The 23,007-nt window shown below is 42.6% G+C and overlaps 2 protein-coding genes and 2 non-coding genes across 5 annotated transcripts; 1 reads left to right on the forward strand and 3 right to left on the reverse strand.

Moving 5' to 3' along the window:
• Positions 1-8,645: 8,645 nt before the first annotated feature.
• On the forward strand, positions 8,646-11,683 carry LOC113151039 (cilia- and flagella-associated protein 157-like). The gene is made up of 9 exons (XM_026343845.1): positions 8,646-8,822; positions 8,901-9,172; positions 9,404-9,566; positions 9,672-9,918; positions 10,271-10,371; positions 10,580-10,730; positions 10,839-10,990; positions 11,219-11,342; positions 11,558-11,683. The coding sequence occupies exons 1-9, from the start codon at positions 8,740-8,742 to the stop codon at positions 11,600-11,602; spliced, it is 1,338 nt and encodes a 445-aa protein (XP_026199630.1). The 5' UTR covers positions 8,646-8,739; the 3' UTR covers positions 11,603-11,683.
• trnac-gca lies at positions 9,951-10,022 on the reverse strand. Its single transcript has one exon. It is a non-coding gene; the product is annotated as a tRNA-Cys (tRNA).
• On the reverse strand, positions 10,461-10,532 carry trnac-gca. Its single transcript has one exon. It is a non-coding gene; the product is annotated as a tRNA-Cys (tRNA).
• A 3,815-nt stretch (positions 11,684-15,498) lies between the features above and the next one.
• On the reverse strand, positions 15,499-21,197 carry LOC113151358. 2 transcript variants are annotated; one of them, XM_026344310.2, is made up of 3 exons: positions 21,127-21,197; positions 18,245-19,130; positions 15,499-17,309 (listed from the first exon to the last, which is right to left on the reverse strand). In XM_026344310.2, exons 2-3 carry the CDS (start codon positions 19,006-19,008, stop codon positions 17,060-17,062), a joined length of 1,014 nt encoding a protein of 337 aa, XP_026200095.1. In that variant the 5' UTR covers positions 19,009-19,130; positions 21,127-21,197; the 3' UTR covers positions 15,499-17,059. The 2 variants fall into 2 exon arrangements, with proteins under 2 accessions (XP_026200095.1, XP_026200096.1); XM_026344311.2 differs by lacking the exon at positions 21,127-21,197 and adding an exon at positions 19,772-19,948.
• Positions 21,198-23,007: the final 1,810 nt, after the last annotated feature.

Below are 23,007 nucleotides of genomic sequence, written 5' to 3' on the forward strand. Positions count from 1 at the left end.
GGCTCCACAGCTTCCAGCTCTCTACTGCCAGTCCTCGATGCGGCCTTGTCAGCAGCTGTTGTTTGAAGGAGGAACTCAGGCACTCAGACTGTTGCTGTTTCCTTCTGTTGGCCGCTGTGTTTCGGTTCCTCCACACACATACACATCATTCATTGGATGTTTCAACATTCACTGTTCACACAGTTCCTTTCACACTGGAGACTCCATTTGTTTTTTAACTCCTTACACGACTAGATCATTGGGGCAGGTAATGGTTGGACTCAGGAACGCTCCTGCAGTCATCGGGAGAATCTGACCCAAAATCGGCCCAATGAAGTTGAGGCTGACATGTTTCATGAGGATTTGGCTGGTACCATTTTTCTTTTTTTGTCTCAGTCAGGTCAGAGTTTTAGGAGATGAAAAGCCAGTTGAAGCCATTGAGTTAAGTTCTGGCACAGACTAAAGGAACATTTCAACAATGATTGGACGGATTTTTGTGTGGGCATCATTAGTGCAGCTTCGGCTCTGGCAGCAGGACCACTTGTTTTCTCACCTCGCCTCTTGTGTAGACTTCAATTTAGTTTTCCTCGTGTCTCCTCAGGCTTCGACCACAGAAACTCTCACTGAAACTTCTGGAATGTTTTTAAGTTGCTTTGATCACCTCCTTACATCTCTCTGCACGCAACACACACACACACACACACACACACACACACACACACACACACACACACACACACACACACACACACACACACACACACACACACACACACACACCACTGCATGCATCCTGTACATCATTATTACATTACAGTCTGTGGTGTACAGTCATTTCTGCTGCATGCAATGTGCTGTAAGTTGACACCCAGAGTTTGTTAGAATAACACATGGAATAAAATGTCTCTGTATGTTGATTTATATCCTACAAATCTCACTTTCACCTTCACCTTAACCCTTGACGTTTCATAAAGTCAGTGTTTGTTTCACAACAACACACAAAAAGCTTCTCTGTACATGAACAGCGCCAAAACCACTTTCCATTGTTTTCCTATGGACATACAATGTTCCTCATCCTTGCAGTGGTGCTACATTGGGTGTTGGCTCATGAATGCACTCAATGTTCACTTTCAATACTGACTCAGTTGTCAGTAATCGTTAAGAATAAGTGCTCCATGACTGAACTTGAAAGAGATGTACATGTACCTAACCCCTTCAGAGTCATCCTTCTCTCCAGCGCTGTGACAGCACAGCTTCGTGTCACGTGGGAGAAGAACAGACGAAGACGACCGTGTTGACCACAGAGGTGAAGAAGAATAACAGCCTCTCACGTTCGGAGACAAACTGCATATTGGATCATGTCCAGGTCCAAATTAACTACAGATGGAGCTGCTGGAGATGTGGCCTAACTATCTGCATCATTAGATCCTGACTCTCATGGATCTCGACCCTGTGAAACCCCCCCTCAGTTTAATCCACGAGTTCACAGAGTCCATGCCCTCAGTAATTTACTGAGGGAGTGTTGCAGGTTCAAGTCATGGCCAAGGGGAACACATAGTTCACTGGTCCACACCCACCGTCAGACAACGACAGATCAATCAGTTGCTAAATTACAGCAGGAGAAGATCAAAGATTAGTTCAGGAATTATTTTGTCTGGGTCTCAGAACACCCACTGTGGGACCATCACGTTCCCTGCTGCATGGCTGACATCACACTTCACCCTGAAGCCGATCCCCTTCACGGTGGCTCCATGTCATTTGCCCGTTGGACCTGAACATGTTGTGCTCCCCTCACACACCCGGCTCCATTAGGAGGCCCAGCTCCAAGTCCAGAGGAGGTAACGCAGCTCTGAAAAAGATTTGTAGTAACTAGGCCGTATTTCCAGGAGCTCCAGAGTCTGACAGCAGCTGCTCCTCTCTGGGTGTCACATCGTTAGACGGAGAAGCGTTTTCAATATGTCTGCTGCTCAGGTGAACAGGTTTCCACCCACATGTAGAACACATTTTAAAGAAAGAGAACACTGAAACCAAAACGCTCGTCCTCACTGGACAATGAATTTAACACATCTGGAATCAGAGGTTTGTCTTCTAATTGTCCCACTGTCTCAGTCTCTCTGTCACATCACAGCTCAAATCATTAATACTTTAAAGTAACTCAGGGTCCGTTTGCTACTTTTGACCAACAAATCTCTGCATTTAAAAATTGAAATGTTTGATTTTATTATGAAACCCGAGATGAACTTACAGTCTAACGTTATTATGACCCCACTTTTACTTTACAGTTATGGGAGGAAGTAACTCCGCCTCTATGGATTAAATCATCCACCTAAATTCTAATTTCTCAATAAAAATAATTGGTTAAACCAGCAGGAATGATACCAAAACCACAACTTGAATAAAACTGGAATTTTCCTTTGAATTCTTTCAGCAGGGTGTTAGCCGATGGGAAATATTTGTCTGTATTATTAAGGTGTAATAAATGTGATAAATTTGACTTTCAAGCTCTAACGTGCCTTCACCTTGTGTGTTTCCTGCAGCCGAGGCCGAGCCTTTTCCTCTCAGCAGGTATGAACCAACACATCGGTATTCTGTTACCATGTCAGTGCAAACAACAGGCAGACACGATTGCAGCATCAAGGATGAGGAGAAACATTTTGACAACAGCAGAGTGAAATGTCTGCAGGTCTGCTTTCAAACATCTTCATCAAACCAAAGCGGAGCAGAGGTTTGATCACGACACCGTCGTCTCGTCGTGTCTTTTTTCAATCTCTTGCTTTCACTCTGGTTTCCTCATCTCGTTCACCTGAACTGACCCCAGAAAATGTTTTCACTTTCTTCATGTTGCAACACAGATGTCAGCGATCATCCGCTCTGACACACTGGTTTCCCGGTTTACTGCAGCTGAATACACAGAAGGTAAATCCAGGTATTTGAAAGGAATGTTTCCCAAACTCTCCTCCCTTTTTCAGGTAGAAAACCCAGAATCTCCAGGATTTATTAGAAGCAGAGGGCCTGCCTGCGCTTGTGTTGAAGACCGTCGCTTGCACTGAAACATAAAGTGCATTTCCAGAAACTTAAACACCTCATTATTCACCATAAAGCTCTTATCTTAAACCACATCAATGAAAACCTGATGGTAGAGCAGCAAGATCCTGTTTAAAGTCAGAGTAAAACTGAAACTAAGTTTTCTCCAGAAGATAATTTGTTTTCTGCTGAAGCTCCAGCAAAACACAAAAACAAACCAGTGCACTGCCCAGTCATTGCCACTGGCTATAGGCGTTAGCCTAGTGTGCAAGTATACACAACACAAATACTTTGTAACTTCAAAAACATCCTTCTGCTGTTTACCTCGTGATTGTGGAGACACAAGATAAAATACTGTTTCTCACCACATTTACTTTTCGTAGTTGTAAAATCTTATCTTGTATCGTGACATGTGAGAAGACTTTAACTCCTGAGTGCATCGTCTTCTTAACAAAAGAGATCTTATCTTAACGTAAATGTGTCACAGCATTGTGTGTGATCGGGACACACCAACATGCAAGAGTCCAGATTCAGTGTAGTTTCACCTGTGTGAACAAAAGCTGCTGCAAAGACACAATACACTGACGTAGAAGAGCTCGAGTCACGTCAGGAGAGGGTTTCACTGTGGGAACAATACAGCAGACATTTGAACAGGACAGATAAACACAAATTATGTTCTTAAAGTGATTAAATGTAAGTGGGAAAGAGGTTATCGATAAACCTACCAGCACTTCATGTGCTGAAGAACAATGTGAGGATCAGCTGAGTGTGTGAGAGGCGTTCTCTCATCTCAGTGACATTAACATGGACTAAAGGATAAAATGTCAGTTTTATTGTTTCAGCTGTAAAAAGCCACGAGAAAGTCTGAAATCCCATATCAGAGCTACTGAAATTGGGTTATGACATAATAAAGCGAGTTAGACCCTGACATTTAGAGGAAAACCCAGACTTTGGATGAAATTATCTAATGTGCTGTGGTGTCAAAGGCAGTAGCTCAGTAGACTGAGTCTTTGTGTGTGAAGATCTACACATGTCGAGCCGCCCTTAGGCAAGACATCGACACCGTGTAGCATCAGTGTCATCTGTTTGGGGGCTGTCCAACAGCGCTCAGTGTTCAGTGTTCACCACCCGACCTGTGAGACAGCTCCACGTGTTCACAGCCTGATGATTGTTAATACAACATGTGTGTTGTTCCTCTGCACCGTAAAGCTCCTGATGTCTAATGACCCACACAGCTGTACTGGGTGTGTTCATGCTAACTTTATTCCCATATTGTACAAGACATTACAATACACCATCACGCTCATTAGTGGACTTATCCACTGCTGAAAATAGTCCCTAGTAAATGCACTTTTCCCTCTTTGAATCATGTCATATCATTCCTCAGATGGGCTTTAAAACTACACTGGAATTTTCTACCTCCTGCAGGAAGATGACTGAAGCCATTAAATGAATACTTTGTGTGTTTCTGAGTCTAATAACAGACTCTGTCATGACAACAGGAAAACAAACAGCTGATGTATGTGCATGTTAATAGAACTGTGTAGGGAGCTATTTTAGCATGCCTCTCCCCTGCTCTACCTGCAGCCTGAGGCTCGCAGCAGGTCATGTTCTGTTCTCAGGTTCTGTTGATCTGAACACAAACCCCCACTGTTGTTGTCAGGAGAAGCAAAATTGATAAGAAGAAAACACTAAAAATATAATTATCATAATACTGGAAATGTCCCAGTGAGTATGAACCATTCACAGTTCAGACTTTCGTGTGCGGCATCATCAGTGGTTAGTGTCAGTTAATATGTGTCACAGATCACAGAGGCCGCTGGGTGACAAACATCCTGAGTGGTTTTCCTTTGTGTCTCTCACTGACGTGTGGTTGAACACATTCTCTCCGTTTGCTGTGAGGATCATAGAAATGCTGCAGAAACTACAGTCTAACACTGTTTGTTCTACTGTAGTTTCTGGAAATCGTGTTTCTATCTATTGAGGTTTATTTGTTTCACAGTTCTCTCTGTGATACTGAGCGCTGCTGCTCTGGGTGTCACTTTAATTTAATTCTGAATGCATTGGATGTTTTCTCTTGCTGAATTCAGCTCCAACTGTTGTGTATCTGCATGTTTTTTGTTTGATATAGATGAAAACGGCTCGAATAATGTGCAAATTAAATGATTACATGGCAACATCAGGAGCAGGAAACAGCTGCTCCAGCATCTTTGATTCATCTCAGGATTATAGTTTCAGCTTAATCGAAAACGCATTTGTGGGAGTTTCTGTCGTGAGAGTTAAACGTCTCTGCCCGTCGCCTCCACACCCTCATCTTTTCTGCCTCTGTTTGATCCTTTCCTGATGAGGAAACATTTTCCTCTCACTTTTCGTGCAAAGACTGTATTATTGGTGTTATAAAAGCATCATCCTCTCAGGCTAGTCTCTGGTAGGTTGATGCAAAGGACTGAAATGAAGAAAGAAAACACAGACAGTAAGACGGAGACTGAACAGGTACAGTACACTGGCCCTAGGCTGAATATTTGCGGGAGGTGGAGGTAGCGTGCAGGACACCACACAGGTTATGGCAGAGCACAGAGGAGAAACCTCAGCTATGCAAATTACATGCTGTACCTGAAGGCATCCTCACACAGGTGCATGCTGAGATCGGTGAACTTGGGTTCAACCCTCAGTCTGGTTGGTTACTGAATATTTCACTTTCAGAAATTGTCAGTATGAAGATATAAAGGACCGGGCTTCAAAAGTAACTGACATGATGTTTTTACGTTTGAACAGAGAACTGAACTGAACTGAACTGAACTAAATTGAACATGCAAAACCTCAGAGTGTTAGACATGGTTAAGAGTTCGCAACTGACTTAGTAAAGCACTGTATATTCTCAGTTTTGCTCTACACCAAGGAGTATCATACAGTATCTGAGAAAATTGTGTCGTATTGTTTTGTATCATATTGTGAAATAATTGCATCAAAGTTTTTGTTAAAAAACTAAAATTCATTCAGCCAAAAACAGAGATCTTCTTTTTTTTATGGCATGACATCATTCGACTACACTGTCCCTCCAGAACAAAATGACCCTCATAGGTCGGACCAGGAGGTGGAGGTAAAAGGTTTTATTCTGAATGGTAAAAACACATCAGAAAAAAATCAGAAAAAAACAGGTTAACTGTGAAAAAACAGGAACAACTTGACCAGAATAGAAGTTAAACTACAGGAAGGTGCAGGGACATGATTAAGACGACATAACAGCAGCAAATCCTTCACTGCTTGGTCATTTTTGGAACCATCACATGACCCAACTCATTGTCAGGTTGTCTTTGGGCCTACATCAAACCAAACTATTCCTCAACCATCCCATAACTCCTGTGACCGTTTGTTTATTGTTGTAACTATGAAAACAAAGGGTCCAGTTTGCCGCCACAGGAACACGTTGTATCTTCATGACTGACATCATGACGGTAAAGTGTGGTACAGCTGCTGCCTGAGGGGGTTTCAGGAGACACTCCTGTGGGTCACATCACAGGGCTGGACTGGAGGACTTGAAGGTAAATGGAAAAAATTTGTCATTTGTGAATGTGAAATTTAGAAAACGATGGATTCTTGGTCCCCTCCCCGACCAAGAACCTTAATATCAGGGTAGTTTTGAATGATGGGTAAAGGTCTGAAAAGGTCGCTGCCAGTTCCAGACTTCTTCCGTTTCACAGTCAATCAGGTCAACGTGCTCATGGCAACAATCTGAGCTGTAGACATTTTCATTTTCATCTATATCTTTGCTCTAATTATTAGAGCAAAGATATAGATGAAAATAAAAATGTCTACAGCTCAGGGTCCGTTTGCTACTTTTGACCAACAAATCTCTGCATTTAAAAATTGAAATGTTTGATTTTATTATGAAACCCGAGATGAACTTACAGTCTAACTTTATTATGACCCCACTTTTACTTTACATTTATGGGAGGAAGTAACTCCAGCTCTATGGATTAAATCATCCACCTAAATTCTAATTTCTCAATAAAGGAAATCACTGCAGACTGAAACGTTTAGGTATACCTAAACGTTTCAGTCTGCAGTGATTTCCTTTTCGTCCTGACTTGCTGTGGGACTTGTGGAGCCTTAAATAAACAGGTGTGCTTCTTTCTAAACTATGTCCCATCAGTTTAATTTGCCACAGGTGGACTGAGTCAAGTCTTTGACTCATCCCAACAAAACCTAAAGCAAACAGGAAGCACCTGGCCACAGTTTCGAGTCACGGAAAAGGGTGTGAACTTCTGTAAATTAGAGATTTAAAGTTTTAATAGATTATCTAAAAGGACTAATGACTAATTTCACTTTCTTGCTGTTTCTTTTAGTGCTGAGATTGAACACTGGTGAAAGATGTTTATTAAAATTAGATCACAGCAAAACAAAAACAAATCAGAGAATAAACTCATCTGTCTCATGGATGCTGTAAATATGACCTAAAAAAGACCTTAATCCAGATTGAAAATAAATCTGCAGTTTAGCATTATCACACAACCAGTTACTTAGATTAGAGCAGAAACATTTTCTTCTATAGAAACATAATGTGAACTTCACAGTACTTCTGATGAACATGTCGGGAACAAACCCACTAACAAAAGTGGTACAAGGACCCAAATTCAAGAAGTAGGGTTCAAATTCCTCATCTGAGTTAAAGAACAAAGTTCCAGCTTTATAATTAACTCAAGATGTGAGAAGTGCTCAACTAGAAAACTGAACAAAAACTACAGTTTGATAACAACAAGTCTCGACCAGATTTAATATGAAAATTAAGGCCAAAACTATTTCTGGTAATTAACAGAGAGGCTGCTCCTGAACTAGGCTAGAGACTGGTGGTTTAAAACAACAGCTGCTTTAGATGGAGCTAATTTTACAGTTAGTTAAATAAGAATAAAAGACATAAAAGAACCTCATAATTAAGTATTTGACTACTTAACACCTCTGCGTGTTGGTGTCATCAGTGAGATTTTATTTATTAGTTGTTGGGTTTGGGTGGATCCCAGGAAGACTAGCAACCGCTCAGTGAAAACTAATAGCGATTTAAAAATAAATAAAAGGAGGAATAACACATCAGTGTGTGTGTGTGTGTGTGTGTGTGTGTGTGTGTGTGTGTGTGTGTGTGGCTAAACACAGTAATTAGAGAAACATTTTGGTTTGGTAGCCACAGACTGAGGGAACACCTCTCTTTGTATGTGCAGGTATTAATAGAGCTGTATGTGTGTGTGTGTGTGTGTGTGTGTGTGTGTGTGTGTGTTGTTCTTGTCCTCAGGCAACACAACAATCTGCTGACTGATTCAGTTTAAAACATCTTAAATCTTCATGCAGCCTCAGCCTCCTGTTGGGTGGAGAAACCTTCACACTGAAACTCTCTCTGTCAAAGTGTTGACAGCTCTGTACTTTAGGGCAGAGAGACGAGGGAAACACACGTCCAGAGGCAGTACAGTGATTTACGAAGGTGACTGTCGGGTCAGGAAAGACCTTCTCTGTCTGTGTATACGGCGCTGAGACCTAATGTTGCTGTGACATAACCCAAAACACAGCGTTAATTCTTCTGTTGTACTGCAGAACAAACAGACTAGGACATTAAAGACCTTACCTAGCAACATATTCCATTATTATTTTTTAAACTATGTTTTTTTTTACGTGTTTGCTAGTAATTAAAAAGGTGGAGATCAAATCTAAAAGCCAAAAATCATTTAGCAAAAACATACAAGAAGAACCATGGAGGATATTCAGGGATCTGAGGACAGAGAGAAGTCTCTGTATTTGACACAAATTCGATATTTGGATGAGCAGCTGGAGAGGTAAAAAGTGATTTGTTCTTGAGTTCTTTCTTGTGCAGGTTGTACCTGGAGCTCTCACGTCCTTCCTTCCTCCTGCAGGTGTCAGCTTAAATGTGACAAGCTCCAGAAACAGAACAAGGACTTGGTCTCTCTGTACCGTGCACTGGAGCAGGAGAAGAACGACATCACTGAGTACTTGAAATACTCAGAGGCTGCGAAAGAGAAGGAGGGGGACGAGCTGGTCGTGAAGCTGGAGAAGCTGCAGCAGGCAGCTGAGCGGGACAGGGAGGCCCTGGAGCTGCAGCACAGCCAGGAACAGCAGGAGCTGCAGGAGCAGAGAGACAAGCTGGACTCAGTGGTGACAGGGCAGGGTGAGACAACGAGACGATTAACTAATGTTAATATGTTTATTACTGATGAATGTCTTGATTATTTAGTGACAGTGATCATCTCAGCGACACTAACATCAGATCACCACCAAGTAAATATGAAGGACGTGGATAAAAACTTTGAACCACGCCCTAATGAGCAGCACAAGTTTGATAAAGATCTGACATGTTCGGTTTTAATAAAATAGAAGATGTTCTCTCTCTTCCCCTTAGGGGAGGTACTGAAGGAGCAAGAGGAGCAGACGCAGCAGCTGACGGAGCTGCTGCAGCAGTGGCCTGCTGTGGAGTTGCTGGAGAAGCAGCTGGTGTGTCTGCATGACCAACATGAAGCTGCCTTCCAGAGTCTGAAGATGGAAGCACTGCTGGAGAGAACAAAGTAGTAATAGTAGTAGTAGAACAAGTGAAGCTGATCTCGGTTGTTTTGAAATGTTCAGTAAACAGTACGTGTTCAGCCTGATTGGTCCCTGTGCTCCAACAACAGGCTGATGGAGGAAAGGCGGAGCACAGTGGACGCTTCCATCAAGAAGAAGATCTGGAAGATTGTGCAGGAGGAGAGAGCTCAGCACAGCGAGCAGCTGAAGAAGCTGCAGACGCTGCTGAAGAAGAACATGAAGCTGTGGGAGCAGAAAAAGGAGATGCTGGACACAAAGTGGAGTCTGTGCCATATGATGGACCAAATGAGGGATAGCATCCACAGGTTTAACCAGGAGGCGTCCAACTGCAAGGAGGTACGGAGAATCAGGTGGTATAATAGACAGACAGGGGGCATCTGGACTTGAACCAGAGACCTCTTGATCTGCAGTCAAATGCTCTACCACTGAGCTATACCCCCACACTGTATCAAAACATCAGTGACTCACCTGTTGTTTCTTATTGTGGCCACAGTGTGAATTTAAATGTTCCTCATTCTTCTTCCTAAAATTTCTAATGCTGCAGTTTAAAATGTAGAAGTTGTTGAGACCAAATACTGAAACAAACATCATCATTAGATCTGATGTTTGGATAGAGGACAATCTACCTTTAGGTTGTTTCCTGTTTTAAGTTAAGATATGATAAAACCAGCTGATCACTTGTCCTCAGGAGATGGAGCAGCTGAGAATGAAGTTGGATCAGATGAAGGAGGAGCTGGAAGACTGTAGCTTCACTGACAAGTGTCTACAGCAGGAGGAACAGACACAGAGGTTTTATTATTGATCATGTGTCTTTATGTCTAGAAGCAGATTTTCAGAGTTGATCTCTGTGTTTTAGTCAAACTGCATAACTCTAAATGAGGGGGCATGCGGACTTGAACCGGAGACCTCTTGAACTGCAGTCAAATGCTCTACCACTGAGCTATACCCCCACACTGTATGTGAGCTGTGACAGCTCATGTCCCTGTTGTGTTTTCAGACTGCTCCTGACGTCAGCGTCAGACGAGAGCAACCAGAAAACAGCTGAGGTGGCTCAGTTCAGAGCTGAGCTACAGATGGAGACCGGCAGGAGGAAGAAGCTCGAGGACGACGTGCAGAAGGCGGTGAGGATCCTCAGACACATCCTGAAGGTAAAATCAGTCAGGACCAGAAGTATTTAGACAGCTGTCTGTAGTGTTTACATCTCAATACCAATCATCAGCCTGAACATCCTGAGGCTCGACGTTCTCTGTCTGCAGGACTCAGAGAACCTGTCTGAGAAGGAAATGCTGAATCTGTTGGAAATCCTGGAGAGCACCGTGCCCCAGGGAATAGACTCTGCCCCCCAGGGAAGCCTTGAGAAGAGCAGTGAAGGACAGAAACCAGGGACCACTGTCCTAAAACCAGACAGGTACTGGAACCACCGGCCACATGTTTGTGTGAAAAGCCCAGAACAAGCTGACTCACACTAACACAAAGTAATGAACTGTGTTATGTTGCTGTAACTTACTGTAGCTTCAGTAGTGTAACTCTGTCCAATCGGAGCTTTGTGCAGCGCCCAGCAGCAGCGGTGGTGACACCACAACAGAAAGCCCCCACTGCCTGCTCCTGTCCCAGTCATCCTGTCTGTCCTCCACAGAGCCGAGACCCACAACCTCGCCACGGATCCCATGTTCCTGATGGCCCGCTACAGGCCGGGAGACCTCGGCCTTGTACCACGACCTGCGTGGAAACAGAAACCAGCCCTCTCCAGCTCCCAGCAGGTAAAACTCAAGCAGTCGCTCATCTTATCATCACTGTCATCTTCTCACACAGGACCTGCTTTGGATGTGGGTCCATTATTTAGATCTGTCAGGAGAGGAGGTGGGTTCACGTTTGTGTTTGAAGCTGAAAAAGACCCAGTAAATAAAAAGTAAATAATAATAAAAATGTTCTGCTCTGTGGTGCTCGGTGTGTGAATGTGGTCTTTGTCTGTCAGGAAAGTCTGCAGCTCAAAGTCTGCTCCAGCTCCTCAGACGCCTGATTCAGAGGCAGGAGCCTCCTCCTCTGCAGGCTGCTGTGCACCCGACGCTCTGCTTCACAATAAAAATCAAAACCACTTCAATCCTGCTTCTGTTCTGCCTGTTTACTTAGATTTGTACCTAACTACTGAACACAGTAAAAACCATTGGGACTCTCAATAGGAGCCAATCACATGCTCCCAAAGCAGCAACAACAACATGACCTCCGAGTGACCGGACTTACTGTGGCCTGGCTTCCTGCAGCGGTGGACAGGAACTGATGACAGTGTGATGAACTGACTGAGAAAATTCCCAGTTGACTCTGAGCACACGTCCAGTGAAGTGTGACTGCACTGAATGGGAAAACACAGCAGATGGTCAGATGGTGTGTGTGTGTGTGTGTGTGTGTGCTTGTGTGTGTGTGTGTGTGTGTGTATATATACACACATTCACTTACAGGTCAGAACCAGTGTAATAAGTGAGTGTTTTGATTTCGTCAAAGAGGAAGTTGGAGCCAGCCTGGAATGTCCAGCTGAAACACATAGACATGCACACACACACACACACACACACATACAGTACTGATATTTTAATCCTGCCTCCTGTAAGAGGCGACTCAGCAGTATAATGGATTACTAAGAATTAAAAATGAAAAGTTACTCTTAAACCTCAGCTTCAGATTCCTATAAATGTACTGACGTTGGCAGCTGATAATATTCTCACCAGGATGTGGCAGCATTTGAATCTGATCTGACGACAGCTGGTGGTTGTTTAGTTACTGTCAGTCAGATCTGAACAAGCTACACCTGCACACACACACACACACACACAGTGATTGTTTGATTGTCACTTATTTAATCAGTCTGACGTCAGTTCTTGCTTTAAGAGTCGTCCCAGTTGTTCCTTTTTGTCTAGAATGAGTTCACGCAGCACGAACTGGGCGATAATTACACAGTATAAGGTCATAATGAGAGCTGTCTCCCCCTGATCTCTGATCAGCTGCATCAGACCGACTGACCGTCCTACAACTGTTTGTTGAGTTTCAGACTCCCGCAGCCTACGTGCCCACGCAGAGAACTGAATCCTGGGAAACTGGCAAAGCATCATGAGACAATGTTGATGTCCTCTGCTGCCTCCACAACAATCAGCCTTCTGACAGACAAAGTGCATTTGTGTGTGTCCTGGACAGTCGAATGAAATTGTTCTGAATGAGGACAGTGAACTAAAGAAACCCTCCTCTGTCCTCGGTGTCTCGTCTAATAATCATCTATGTGCAGGTTATTCAGCAAGAAAGAGTGTCAGGATCAAATAGAGTAAATGTTGTGTGTAACATCTGAAACAGGATCCAGAAAAACATGAAAGTCTAGTGGAGAAGAGGAGCTGCTTGTTTTGGTGTTTTACAGCTAGATGAGGGCAGGAGGGGAGCTCATTGTGTCCAGGTTAAAGGTCAAGTTCAAAACCTTTCCAGCATGAAAGCACTTTTATTTGCTGCTTTTATTCCCTCTCTTGATGACATAAGTAGGTTTATGTTAAGCGTGAGTCCTTTAAAAACAGAAGTGAAGGAGAAGCATCGAAACCGGACTTAGACCTGCAGAGTTTGCTCCCGCTTGAAGACATCTCAGTATCTCACTCTTTAGGTTGTGAGTATCACTTAAATGCTAATTGTGACAAACAACGTGTGGGAGTTTGTTTGTGTTTTTGTCAAAGCAACATTACTGAACCCAATTGGATTACAGCTGAGACAAAGTTTTCTTCAGTGTTGAAGTTTGTCACAGACTCTATGTGAGTTCTTGGACTGTTATCTTTCTGAGGATGAATTTCAGATCCCCAGGTCAGATGCTGCATTAGTTATTTTCCACTACGACACAGTTCAGAACATACAGCGTGTGTATTGGTGCATTTTAATACTCTCTGTCGTTCAAGCTGTCGATTGAAGCTTGGTGAACTGTCCTTTAAACACACAGATGCTGCACTGACCTCTTTAAAGAACTGACTCAGCTCTGGCCACATGTCATCAACGCTCGGTTTGTTCCGGCGGGTGTGGTACCTGCTGAGGGTAGGGACGGGGCGTGCAGCAGCTGATAGACAGAGGGGCAGCACAACGTTTGGCCTGGGTGTTGTTACTCAGTGGGACTGAAGGACAGACCTGTTGAGGACGTGAACTCTCAGCATGGGTGGGTTTCAAGCACTGGCTCACATGGCCTGTCTCCGGGGAAACAGGCTTGTTTAATCGCTCAGGGTGTTGTTAGGGTGGGTCCACCATTATTCACAAAGCCTCCTGTTAACACACCCACTGACACACACACACACACACACACACACACACACACACACACACACACACACACACTGTGTCATGAGGGATATCACAGCAGAGTCACAGGAAGCAAACACAACCTGGAGACTGTTCAAACAGTCAGCTGAGATACGACTTCCCCAGCGGTCACCTCGACGTTTCCAAGGTGAAGCGATTTATTGGAAACTGCCTCTAACGTACAGTAAAGTATGCTGCGTTGTCATAGTGACACGGCAGAAAAGAAGATGATGAAACCAAAATTAAGAACCACATGCTGCAGCTGAGCAGGATGCTGCAGGAAGATTCTGATTCAGGTTCACGTCTTGTCTGTTCTCACATAATCACTATAAGGAAAAGTGACGGCATCACGTGAAACGCTGTTATTAAAACTAATTTTCTAAACTAATTTTCTGAATGAGCAGATAAAAAAAAGAATGTGACATTCCTGAGTATTGTTTCAGGGAACCTGCAGAGACAAGTGTGTCAAATGATTCACGTTCAAATCCTGCATATATAGAACAATGTGTAGGAGGTTCACATTTACAGGAACTTCAAATAAACTGGAATTATGCTTTAAGCACTGTGCATCATTTTTCAAGCTAGCGGCACGATGTCTGCCAGTCAGTCGTTGTGTCAGTGTTTTACTATTTACCTGCAGTTCTGGACGAGTTCTGCTGAACTGAAACTTCACATCATAAAATAATCTCAGCATGTAGCTGCCTTTGTTTTACGATCTCTGGTCTAAACCACTAAAATCCAGGTTTTAAATTAAGGAAAATTATAAAAAATAAAACTGGAATCAAACCAAACGATAAGTCTGAGAACTGATTAAAGCACCTTGTTTATTATAGTTTATTACATTACAGTATATTGTAGTTCTCTTCATACTAATAAGTGTAACCTCGTCTTCAACTCACTGCATATCTTGATGCTACAGCGCCACCTGCTGCCAAAATGTGCAACAACAAACAAAATTCTGGAGCATTCATTACTTCAACAAACTTGAAGTCAACTCTGACATGTCGACCTCAGGCGGTCCTTGTTCCCTTGGTGGAGGGAGCTATGTGGTCTGGACTGAACTGCTGCATCAAGTCATCAAACCTCGCTTTACCCACCAACCCACTCTACACACAACAGGTTTTAAAAATATCTGCAGTACTTTTTCTGGAGACTTCCTTTTCCTACTGTAATCCAACCATCTGCTCACTAAGCACTAGCATGTTTCCAGTAGTGCTGCTTTTGTGCCATCCTGCATGTGTTGAATCCAGTTTGAACTGTCAAGTTTAAATCTGAACACTGTTCATCCAAACACTCTTCTTCAGCTGAAACACTGCAGGTTTGTCCTTCACCTGCAGAGGGAGACTGTACCTCAGCAAACATCACTTACTGATGCACAAAGATCATTCCTGGCAATAAACCAACTTTAAATGACTTTCCTGCTAGTATCCAACTCTGAGCAGCTTACTATTCCAACTTTTTATGACTTGTCTACAACTTAAAACTTGGCTTTATACTGGGAACAAGAGGATGCAGCCTATCTACATGTCAAATAGAGTTATCCTTTTTAATTTGCATGATTCTAGTTCCAATGTAAAATGTAATAAAAAACAATAAACTTTAGAATTCAATAAGGTATTTATTTAAGTTTAACAAGAGACAAACATGGTGACTGTGCAGATTCTTCTAAAACAGTAACATAAATATATAAAAGGTTTTATTTTACATGGCACAGTAAAACAGGCCAGAATCTTAAAAAACAACTACAGTACAGTTACATAAAACGCCCGACAGACAGTTTGGTATAAAATGCGTTTCTCTTTCAGTCAACTACATTTTTCATGGATGAGGTTATGGGACAAAATGTGAAGGTGGTTTCTGATTTCATGTTACAGTACGTTCGATTTGCAAGACAAATGGGCAATTTTTTTTTTTGCCTGTAGGTTGAGTTGAGCAGGATTTTTCACTGATCACTTCACTTTCTTCAGCTGGATTAGAAACCCGGTCCATACGTAATCCCAGAGTAACAGATGAGCCAACAAGCACAACACACACACTGGCCAAAACTTCTACTTCAAGTACAATTTCAACATACAATTATTTTGCTTTTCTTTTAAACAGAATCACTTCACCGAAGCTACAACTGCAGACGGTTTTCACGGGGCTATGAGATTTCTGAGACCTCTGTATCAGTACAAAACCAAAACCACCTCTCAAACTAATCCCTAACTCACCAGCTGAAGTGGGATCAGAGGAAATATCAGTATCGCCGTCATGTATTAATGGTTTTAGTATGAAAAGTTACTGAGCGCTGAGGCCATTTATAGCTGTGGTCATTTGCATGACTCCTGTTTACAGCATTTGTCTGTGAGCGAGTTCAGAGCTGCAGCTCAAACAGAAGGAAATCACCTTCAAATGTAAACACACACACACACACACACACTAACATTTAACATTCAGTATTTGTTTTTTCTCTTAAAGTGCAAAAGCTGCTAGGACGGAATAAAACAGGAGAATAGAGATGAAGACAGCACCACCTGCTGACAGGTTCACGTCATTTCATATTTAAAGTGAGGTTTAAACCACAGACCAGGTCAGGTCTTAAATAACAGTAACCAGAGACTTTGACCCGTTAATAAACCTGCTGTCAGTTGTAGCTCACACAGCGTTATCACTGCTATCAAATCAGCCAGCTTGTGTTGCCTGATTGTAAGATTGATACCAAGTGGTCCTTTCCCGCCTCTGCTGGTATCTGACCATCGTTCCGCTTCATGCAGGAAGTTTCATGCTCTTAGTTTTTTCCTTTACATCAGCTGCATCATTATTCAATTTTTAACACAAGCTTGTTGTGCAGCAGAATAAAGTCCACCTCTTCTGTTTCCTGGATCCGTTTCCTCTTCATAAATAGACGTGTTGGAAGGAAAGTTAATATTTACAGCCATCAACTGATCATTTGAATCTTCTGGAACAAGTTAAAGCAGAATTTATTCCACTGCCTCTCAGTCTCTATGGCACACTGTCAGCTGCGAAACATCATCCTGTGTCTTCACTTTGGATGATGTTTGATTAAAAGCTGGTTTTGAATGCACATCTGGACATGCGGTTATCCTTTAGCCCAGGAGTTGAAACACACATGATGGATTCAGACATGACACTCCCTCGAGGTCTAGACAGGATGTGATGTCACTCACTGATTTCTGGTGATGAGGTAGATGATGATGCCCATCAGCAGCACCATCATCAGCACCACAGACGTCAGGAGGAAGGCTCGGCACGCCGGACGGCCCGTCAGTCTGAACAGAGCTCCGCCCACTCTGCCCGCCTCGCCACGGCGACCTCCGAGAGGTGGACTGGGAAGTCCCACATCCAGAGTGCGGTTTATTGACCTCAGAGATGTTAGCGACCTCTGACCCCACTGCTGACGACTCTCAGAGGACCTTAACGACAAAACAATATAACTGGTTAAAGATGCTCCTAATCCATGTTTTCATCATTTTATTTCTGAGATTGTGTAAATTCAGGTAAACTGTGCAGCATACGCAGGTTTGAGAGCTCTGGACCTTGATCAGTAACTGATCTGGTTTTGTTCCCACCAGATTTAGCAGCAAAAGTTTGTTCTAATAAATCAAACCTCTGACCTGTGGCTCAACATTTAAATCCGATAACATTCACTTCTTCAGGTAAACTCATTAGGCCGTCTATTAGCAGTAGACTGTGGTACAGTGCACAGAACAGACACACTGCATCAAAAACCAAAGAGCACGAACTACTTGATGACATTTCCACCACTGCCCCAAAGTTAAAGACATTTGTTTTAATAACTCTTTTTCAATCAAACAACTCTGCTATTAGAAAGACTGAAGTTCTGCCCAAACACGTCTTGATGAACTTCAGACCTTTTACAAGGATTTTCTATGAGACGAAATGAAAGTGAAGGTGTTTGGATTATTAGAGTCTCAGTTCACCTGGCTGTAACCAAACAAGACATCAATCAATGAGACCATTATACCTATGGCCAAGCACAGTGGCTCTAATGTTAGTGTGTCTGCTCTCTACCAGGAAACACTGGGGGGTAATATCCAATTATTAGTTTGATTTCTGATTCACAGAGCTTTTTTATCAGCCTTCTTACAGCCTCAAAGTGTTTCTCAGTTTAATTCTTACAGCACCTTTTCAGAAAGCTTCACCTCCTCCACCAACATCCTCCCTTCAGTTGAAGGCTGAACAGAGGGAAACACTGAACATAGAATTGAGAGCCAACTTGTCAACTACACTTAAATTTGAAGTGATGACTTTCATGCAAACATGTAATTGCAGCAGCAGTTTTTAAGTAATTGGTCACAATCACAAATGATTACTCTATTCGTCTGACCTTTTGACCTCCAGCTTCCCTTTGTTGCGGAGGAAGCGGATGCTGTAGACCCTCTGCATGGCCGCAGGGAGGTAGGAGAGCACGTCAGAATCCGTGGTGAGTTTCGGCAGGCCGAGAGCCGGCAGAGGCGTGAAGCTGCGGCACAGCGGGCACTGGATGGCGCTGGGCTCCGCGGACTTGACGTTGATGCGCGCCAGGCACTCCAAGCAGAACGTGTGGTTGCACTGAAGCATCTTGGGACACCGGAAGACGTTGTTGAACTGGCTGAAGCAGATGGAGCACTCCAGGTCTGGAAGGGATTCCTCGGAGCACTGAGACGTGAGCGGAGGAGGGTGTGGTTCTGGTGACGGGATGATGACTGAGACACGGCAGGTGGTGTCAAGGGCAGGGTAGGGGTTTGGTGTGGAAATGGGGACTGGGGATGGAGTCTGTGATCGAGGTAAGACTGGAGTTAGACTGGACTGAGACCTGAAGCTAAGGTTCAAGCCTGAGTCAGTGGCTGGTAGTGGTAATGTGGAGCGGTCTGGGTTTGGTGATGGGACCTGGTTTTGATCTCCATCTTTGACTAATGGGGGCTGATAGGGAGCAGAGATCAAAACAGAGGTATGACCAGTCGGGATCACTGGAGCAGAGGGTACACCGGATGAAGAGGGACCATTTGAATTATCGTAGAGTCCTGGAACCAGAGCTGGACTTGGTAAAGGACCAGGTGCAGCAGCATCACGTGGGCAAGAGTTCAGGTTTGCATTTCCATAGGGGTTCATAACTGGTAAATTAATACAGAGGAGTGATGTAGAGAAGGAAGTGAGTGACGCTCCGGGATGGAGGCTGACGAGCCCTCAGCAGTCAGCGGGTGCAGGAGGTGTCAGACACATGGAGGATGGTCCTGGTACAGGTTCAGTGTGCAGGAAAAAAAAAAATCTCCATGAGTACACTGAAAAAGAGGATTAAATCTAAAAACTATAAACTGGCAAAAGTACGGACATGACATTTCTACTGATTTGTTCCAGACCCCTGAGTTTCTATGAACCAAATTTTTACTGCAGCAGCAAAATTATTCATGTTTCAGCAAAAGTGCAATTGACAGTTACACAGCAGTGTTCAGTGTTATAAGATCCGTGCACGTCTTCCTTCACCGTTGATGAACCTGGTGCTGAAATTAGATTCTGCAATCTCATGGCTTCATTTCATGTCGTTTGGCTCCATCTGCAATCGGTTCAGTTTCATGTCTGTAAAATGTTACTTCTACTAAAATAAACACCGATCTGGTCAAGTTGAAAGTTTCAAAGCTTTTGAAAATGATTAAGACGACAGCAGCTCGACATAAAGCTCGATCCACGTGGCGCCCACCACAGGTTCTTAGCTTTACTTCATGAAGCGTGTACATACATTTATTTTTCATCCTACTTGACCTCCAAGACTTCATATTTCATAGTCTGAACAAGAGATCTGAAATAATTTCTATAGATTCCAAAAGTTAAAGAACCCTAATGAGTAATGTATTGGAGGACAAAGTACCGTACTCACCTCCAGCCTTACAGAGAGCTACAGCTGTTTCTAACACATTGACCCTTTGTAGGCTCCTGAACGGCTCGGTAGCTCATCTCCTCTGGTTTGCATATTGTTACGTAAAACTGGATGCTGGCTGGCGTCTCGGTGAAAACCATTAATACACAACTGGACTCATGTTGGGGATATCAGGCGCCTACAGGATCAAAATTTGCATCGCCCGTTTTATTTACAAAGGCAAATAAGATGCAAAACAAACCAGTGTGCTGTTCTGATGCTGAGACATCAGCAGGAATCACCTCAGTGTATCTAATATAAACATGAAGATCATCAAGCTTCACCACCTGACGCTGTGCGTTTGCTGCACTTCGGGCCTTTGACGTAAAATCTGTCTATGCGTTAGACTCACTGTTCTGGACAAGTTGTGCAGTTACTCTGTGGAGTGTTTTTAGACTATCGTGATGCACGATCAAGTTAAACTAACTGTGAGGTAACGCTGGATCCAAACAGACAAACTAAGTTCGCTTGTGTCTTTGGGTGAAAATCTAATAACAGCAATTAAAGACAAAGTGCTTGATATAATTTGTAATACTCATGTCATGGCTGCATTGTCAGAATTTACTTCTGTATCATTTTATCTTGATTTATTTGTTATTTATATACTTAAATATTAAATAAAACTAACTTATCCCAATATTTTACGGGTACTTTAGGAAAGACATAGTAGATGATCTTAACATAGTGTTTTGAGTGTCTGAATGGGTTTCAGTAGATCAGTGGCTGCATCCTGTGAATTACATCTCACTGTCACATCTACTACCTGAACAGCACTGACAGACTGATCTCTTGCCAGCTGCTTCGTTCTTCATAATGTCATCTTTTAATCATCAAATTACTAATCAGACCAGATACTTAGTCACACATTTTAACCACTGGATGATAAATTAAGTCTAATTGGACACTAAGTGGTTCAAAGGAGGATTAATGGAGTCCTGTGTCATTGTCAGGAAGAACTAAACCAAACATCCTGCTAAGATTTAACAATCTGCAACATTAAAGAAATACATTAGAGCTCATTCAATAGTTTAAATAAAAAACAGAACAAACAGCCTCTATTGTTCCACGTACAGCACCTTCAAACGCGTTTTGCTAAAACGACCGTCATGATGGACAAACTGTTGTGTCCCGTGTGCAATGAAGTAAACGTTGTTGTTTGCTACCATCCATGCCAACTTCACCTTTAGAGCCTCTTGGTTTGTCAAACTGCTAAATACCGTGTTTTACTACGAATGTGCGGTTTTACGTGCACGTCCAATCTAAAACTAAGAGATTTCCGAGTGAAGTTTGGTGCGCGCAGCCTCCGCTGCTCTTACCGTTCACAGACGTGCGTCGCTGCAGCATCAGGTCGGTTTCTGTCACAGACCCTGTTGGAGTTCAGGTTCAGGTTCAGGTTATTATCTGACTGTGTGGTTCCTCTCTTTGGAGCTCAGCTTTCTACCCACTTTCCTGTAGAGACTCCGCGTTTGAAGAGCTGAATAAAACGAGGAAACAGGTTAGTCAAATCACCTGGAGGCCTCCTGCCAGGTTACACACCTGAGCCAGGTGATGCTGATTAGAGAGACTGACGTGACTTCATCCATTCACCAACCAGTTAGTTCCAACTTCTGCTCACGTAGGTAGGTACAGTGTGATGTTCAACCTGTTTCAGGTGATGAAAACCTGCAGATAGAGAGGTTTACCTGACTGATGTGGACCTGCTCAAACGTTTGGGTCGTGTTTTCACACTACTTATATTAAAATGATGATTTCTCTGTTTGGTGATTTTACACTTGACCTCTTGGATTCTTTATTTGCCATCAAACACGATGTGCAGACTGGAAAACTTTAGCTTCTCAGTTAAATGCTGTGTTTTGTAATTTGTGTGAAAAATTTTCTGCTGGGACAAAAGTCAAATTTGAGAATACTCAAATTAGAAAAGACACCTGAAATCTGATGGTGTGTTAACACTGTTTGATAGGAAGGAGTTATTCTGCAGGTTCGGGCAACGTCAAGTGCTGTTTGAGTTTTTACTAACAATACATTATCCACAGCATGAGGCTTTGATAAAGGATAAAGCTAAAGATAAATGTAACATGGTCGGCTGATTTGTTGCAATAATGATATCCTGATATATGTGTGTATAAATAATGAAACATGCTCACTGGAATTGGAGATTTTGGAGCAGACAAACTAGTTTTCTAAGATCTCTCTCTGTTAATATATTATAATGAATTAATCCAAAAACATCTCTTCACGCCAAAAGAGTTTTTTTTCTAAACACAAGTTTATTTATTTCTATCTCAGACACAAAATGTTTACACATAATGTGTTATTAGCTCCAGCACATTGTGTTTTGGTCTGTACCTGGCTAAACTTTGAGGACCATCAGATCAGTTTTTTCAAGGTGAATTAATATTTTGAAAAATCATTTAATATTTTAGTGTTAGTTCTGCCAGTGGTTCATACACAGCTTTCAGCCACCTTAGGTGTTTGCTACAGGTTAGAACATAAAATATTGAGCTATGTGCGCATGTGTTGCTCTTAAAATGATGTCATGTTTGTCCATTGTCCTGCCCACTGTGGCTTATGACCGTTATCAGGACAGAGTTTATGATTCACTAGAAGACTTGGCACAAAAGAATGGAGGACAAAGAGTGGAACCACGTAAGTAAGTGAAGTTTAAAATCAAACAACCGTTGCTTGTATTTACTGGAACAACTGAGCCACAAGAGCTGAAGACAAGATTATTCTTTGCTGCAGTAAAATTTATAAAGGATGGAAGACAGACGATAGAAGCACAACTGTCGTAGGTAAGAAGGTGTTTAAAGTAACTAAGAGCATGAACTACCGTCTGAAATGTACGAATCAAGCTGATAACATGAAGTTTAGTGGCTTTGTAAAATATCTACTAATATTGAGGATCAAGATAATGTACAGTCTATGGTTAAACATGTTATTATAGAGAATTTTTATAATTATGAAATATTGTTTAAATGTAATCACTGTGGTTTATTTCAGTGTCTCCACAAATTTGTCTTTAAGTGGAGTATTTTTATAGGCTTGCACCTTTCTATTGAGTTTTTGTAGTTTAAACACCTGCAGACACAATATGATCCCAATAGAAATATTGTGGATGCGTAAGATGACTTGTTAATACAGCAAAAGATGTAATGTTACCAATGTCATGCATGGGAATTTTAGAAGATTTAATATTA

The sequence above is a fragment of the Anabas testudineus genome, chromosome 9 (assembly GCF_900324465.2).
Source record: "Anabas testudineus chromosome 9, fAnaTes1.2, whole genome shotgun sequence".
NCBI classification, from domain to species: Eukaryota; Metazoa; Chordata; class Actinopteri; order Anabantiformes; family Anabantidae; genus Anabas; species Anabas testudineus.

Bases quoted from the DNA above. Each gene is read 5' to 3' on its own strand.
- LOC113151039 (XM_026343845.1), top strand. From the start codon at position 8,740: ATGGAGGATATTCAGGGATCTGAGGACAGAGAGAAGTCTCTGTATTTG. The intron at 9,567-9,671 runs GTAGTAATAGTA...CTCCAACAACAG, and splicing joins GCACTGCTGGAGAGAACAAA to GCTGATGGAGGAAAGGCGGA. The intron at 10,372-10,579 runs GTTTTATTATTG...TTGTGTTTTCAG, and splicing joins CAGGAGGAACAGACACAGAG to ACTGCTCCTGACGTCAGCGT.
- LOC113151358 (XM_026344310.2), bottom strand. From the start codon at position 19,008: ATGAACCCCTATGGAAATGCAAACCTGAACTCTTGCCCACGTGATGCT. The intron at 17,310-18,244 runs GTCAGACGAATA...TTTGTCGTTAAG, and splicing joins GGGAAGCTGGAGGTCAAAAG to GTCCTCTGAGAGTCGTCAGC.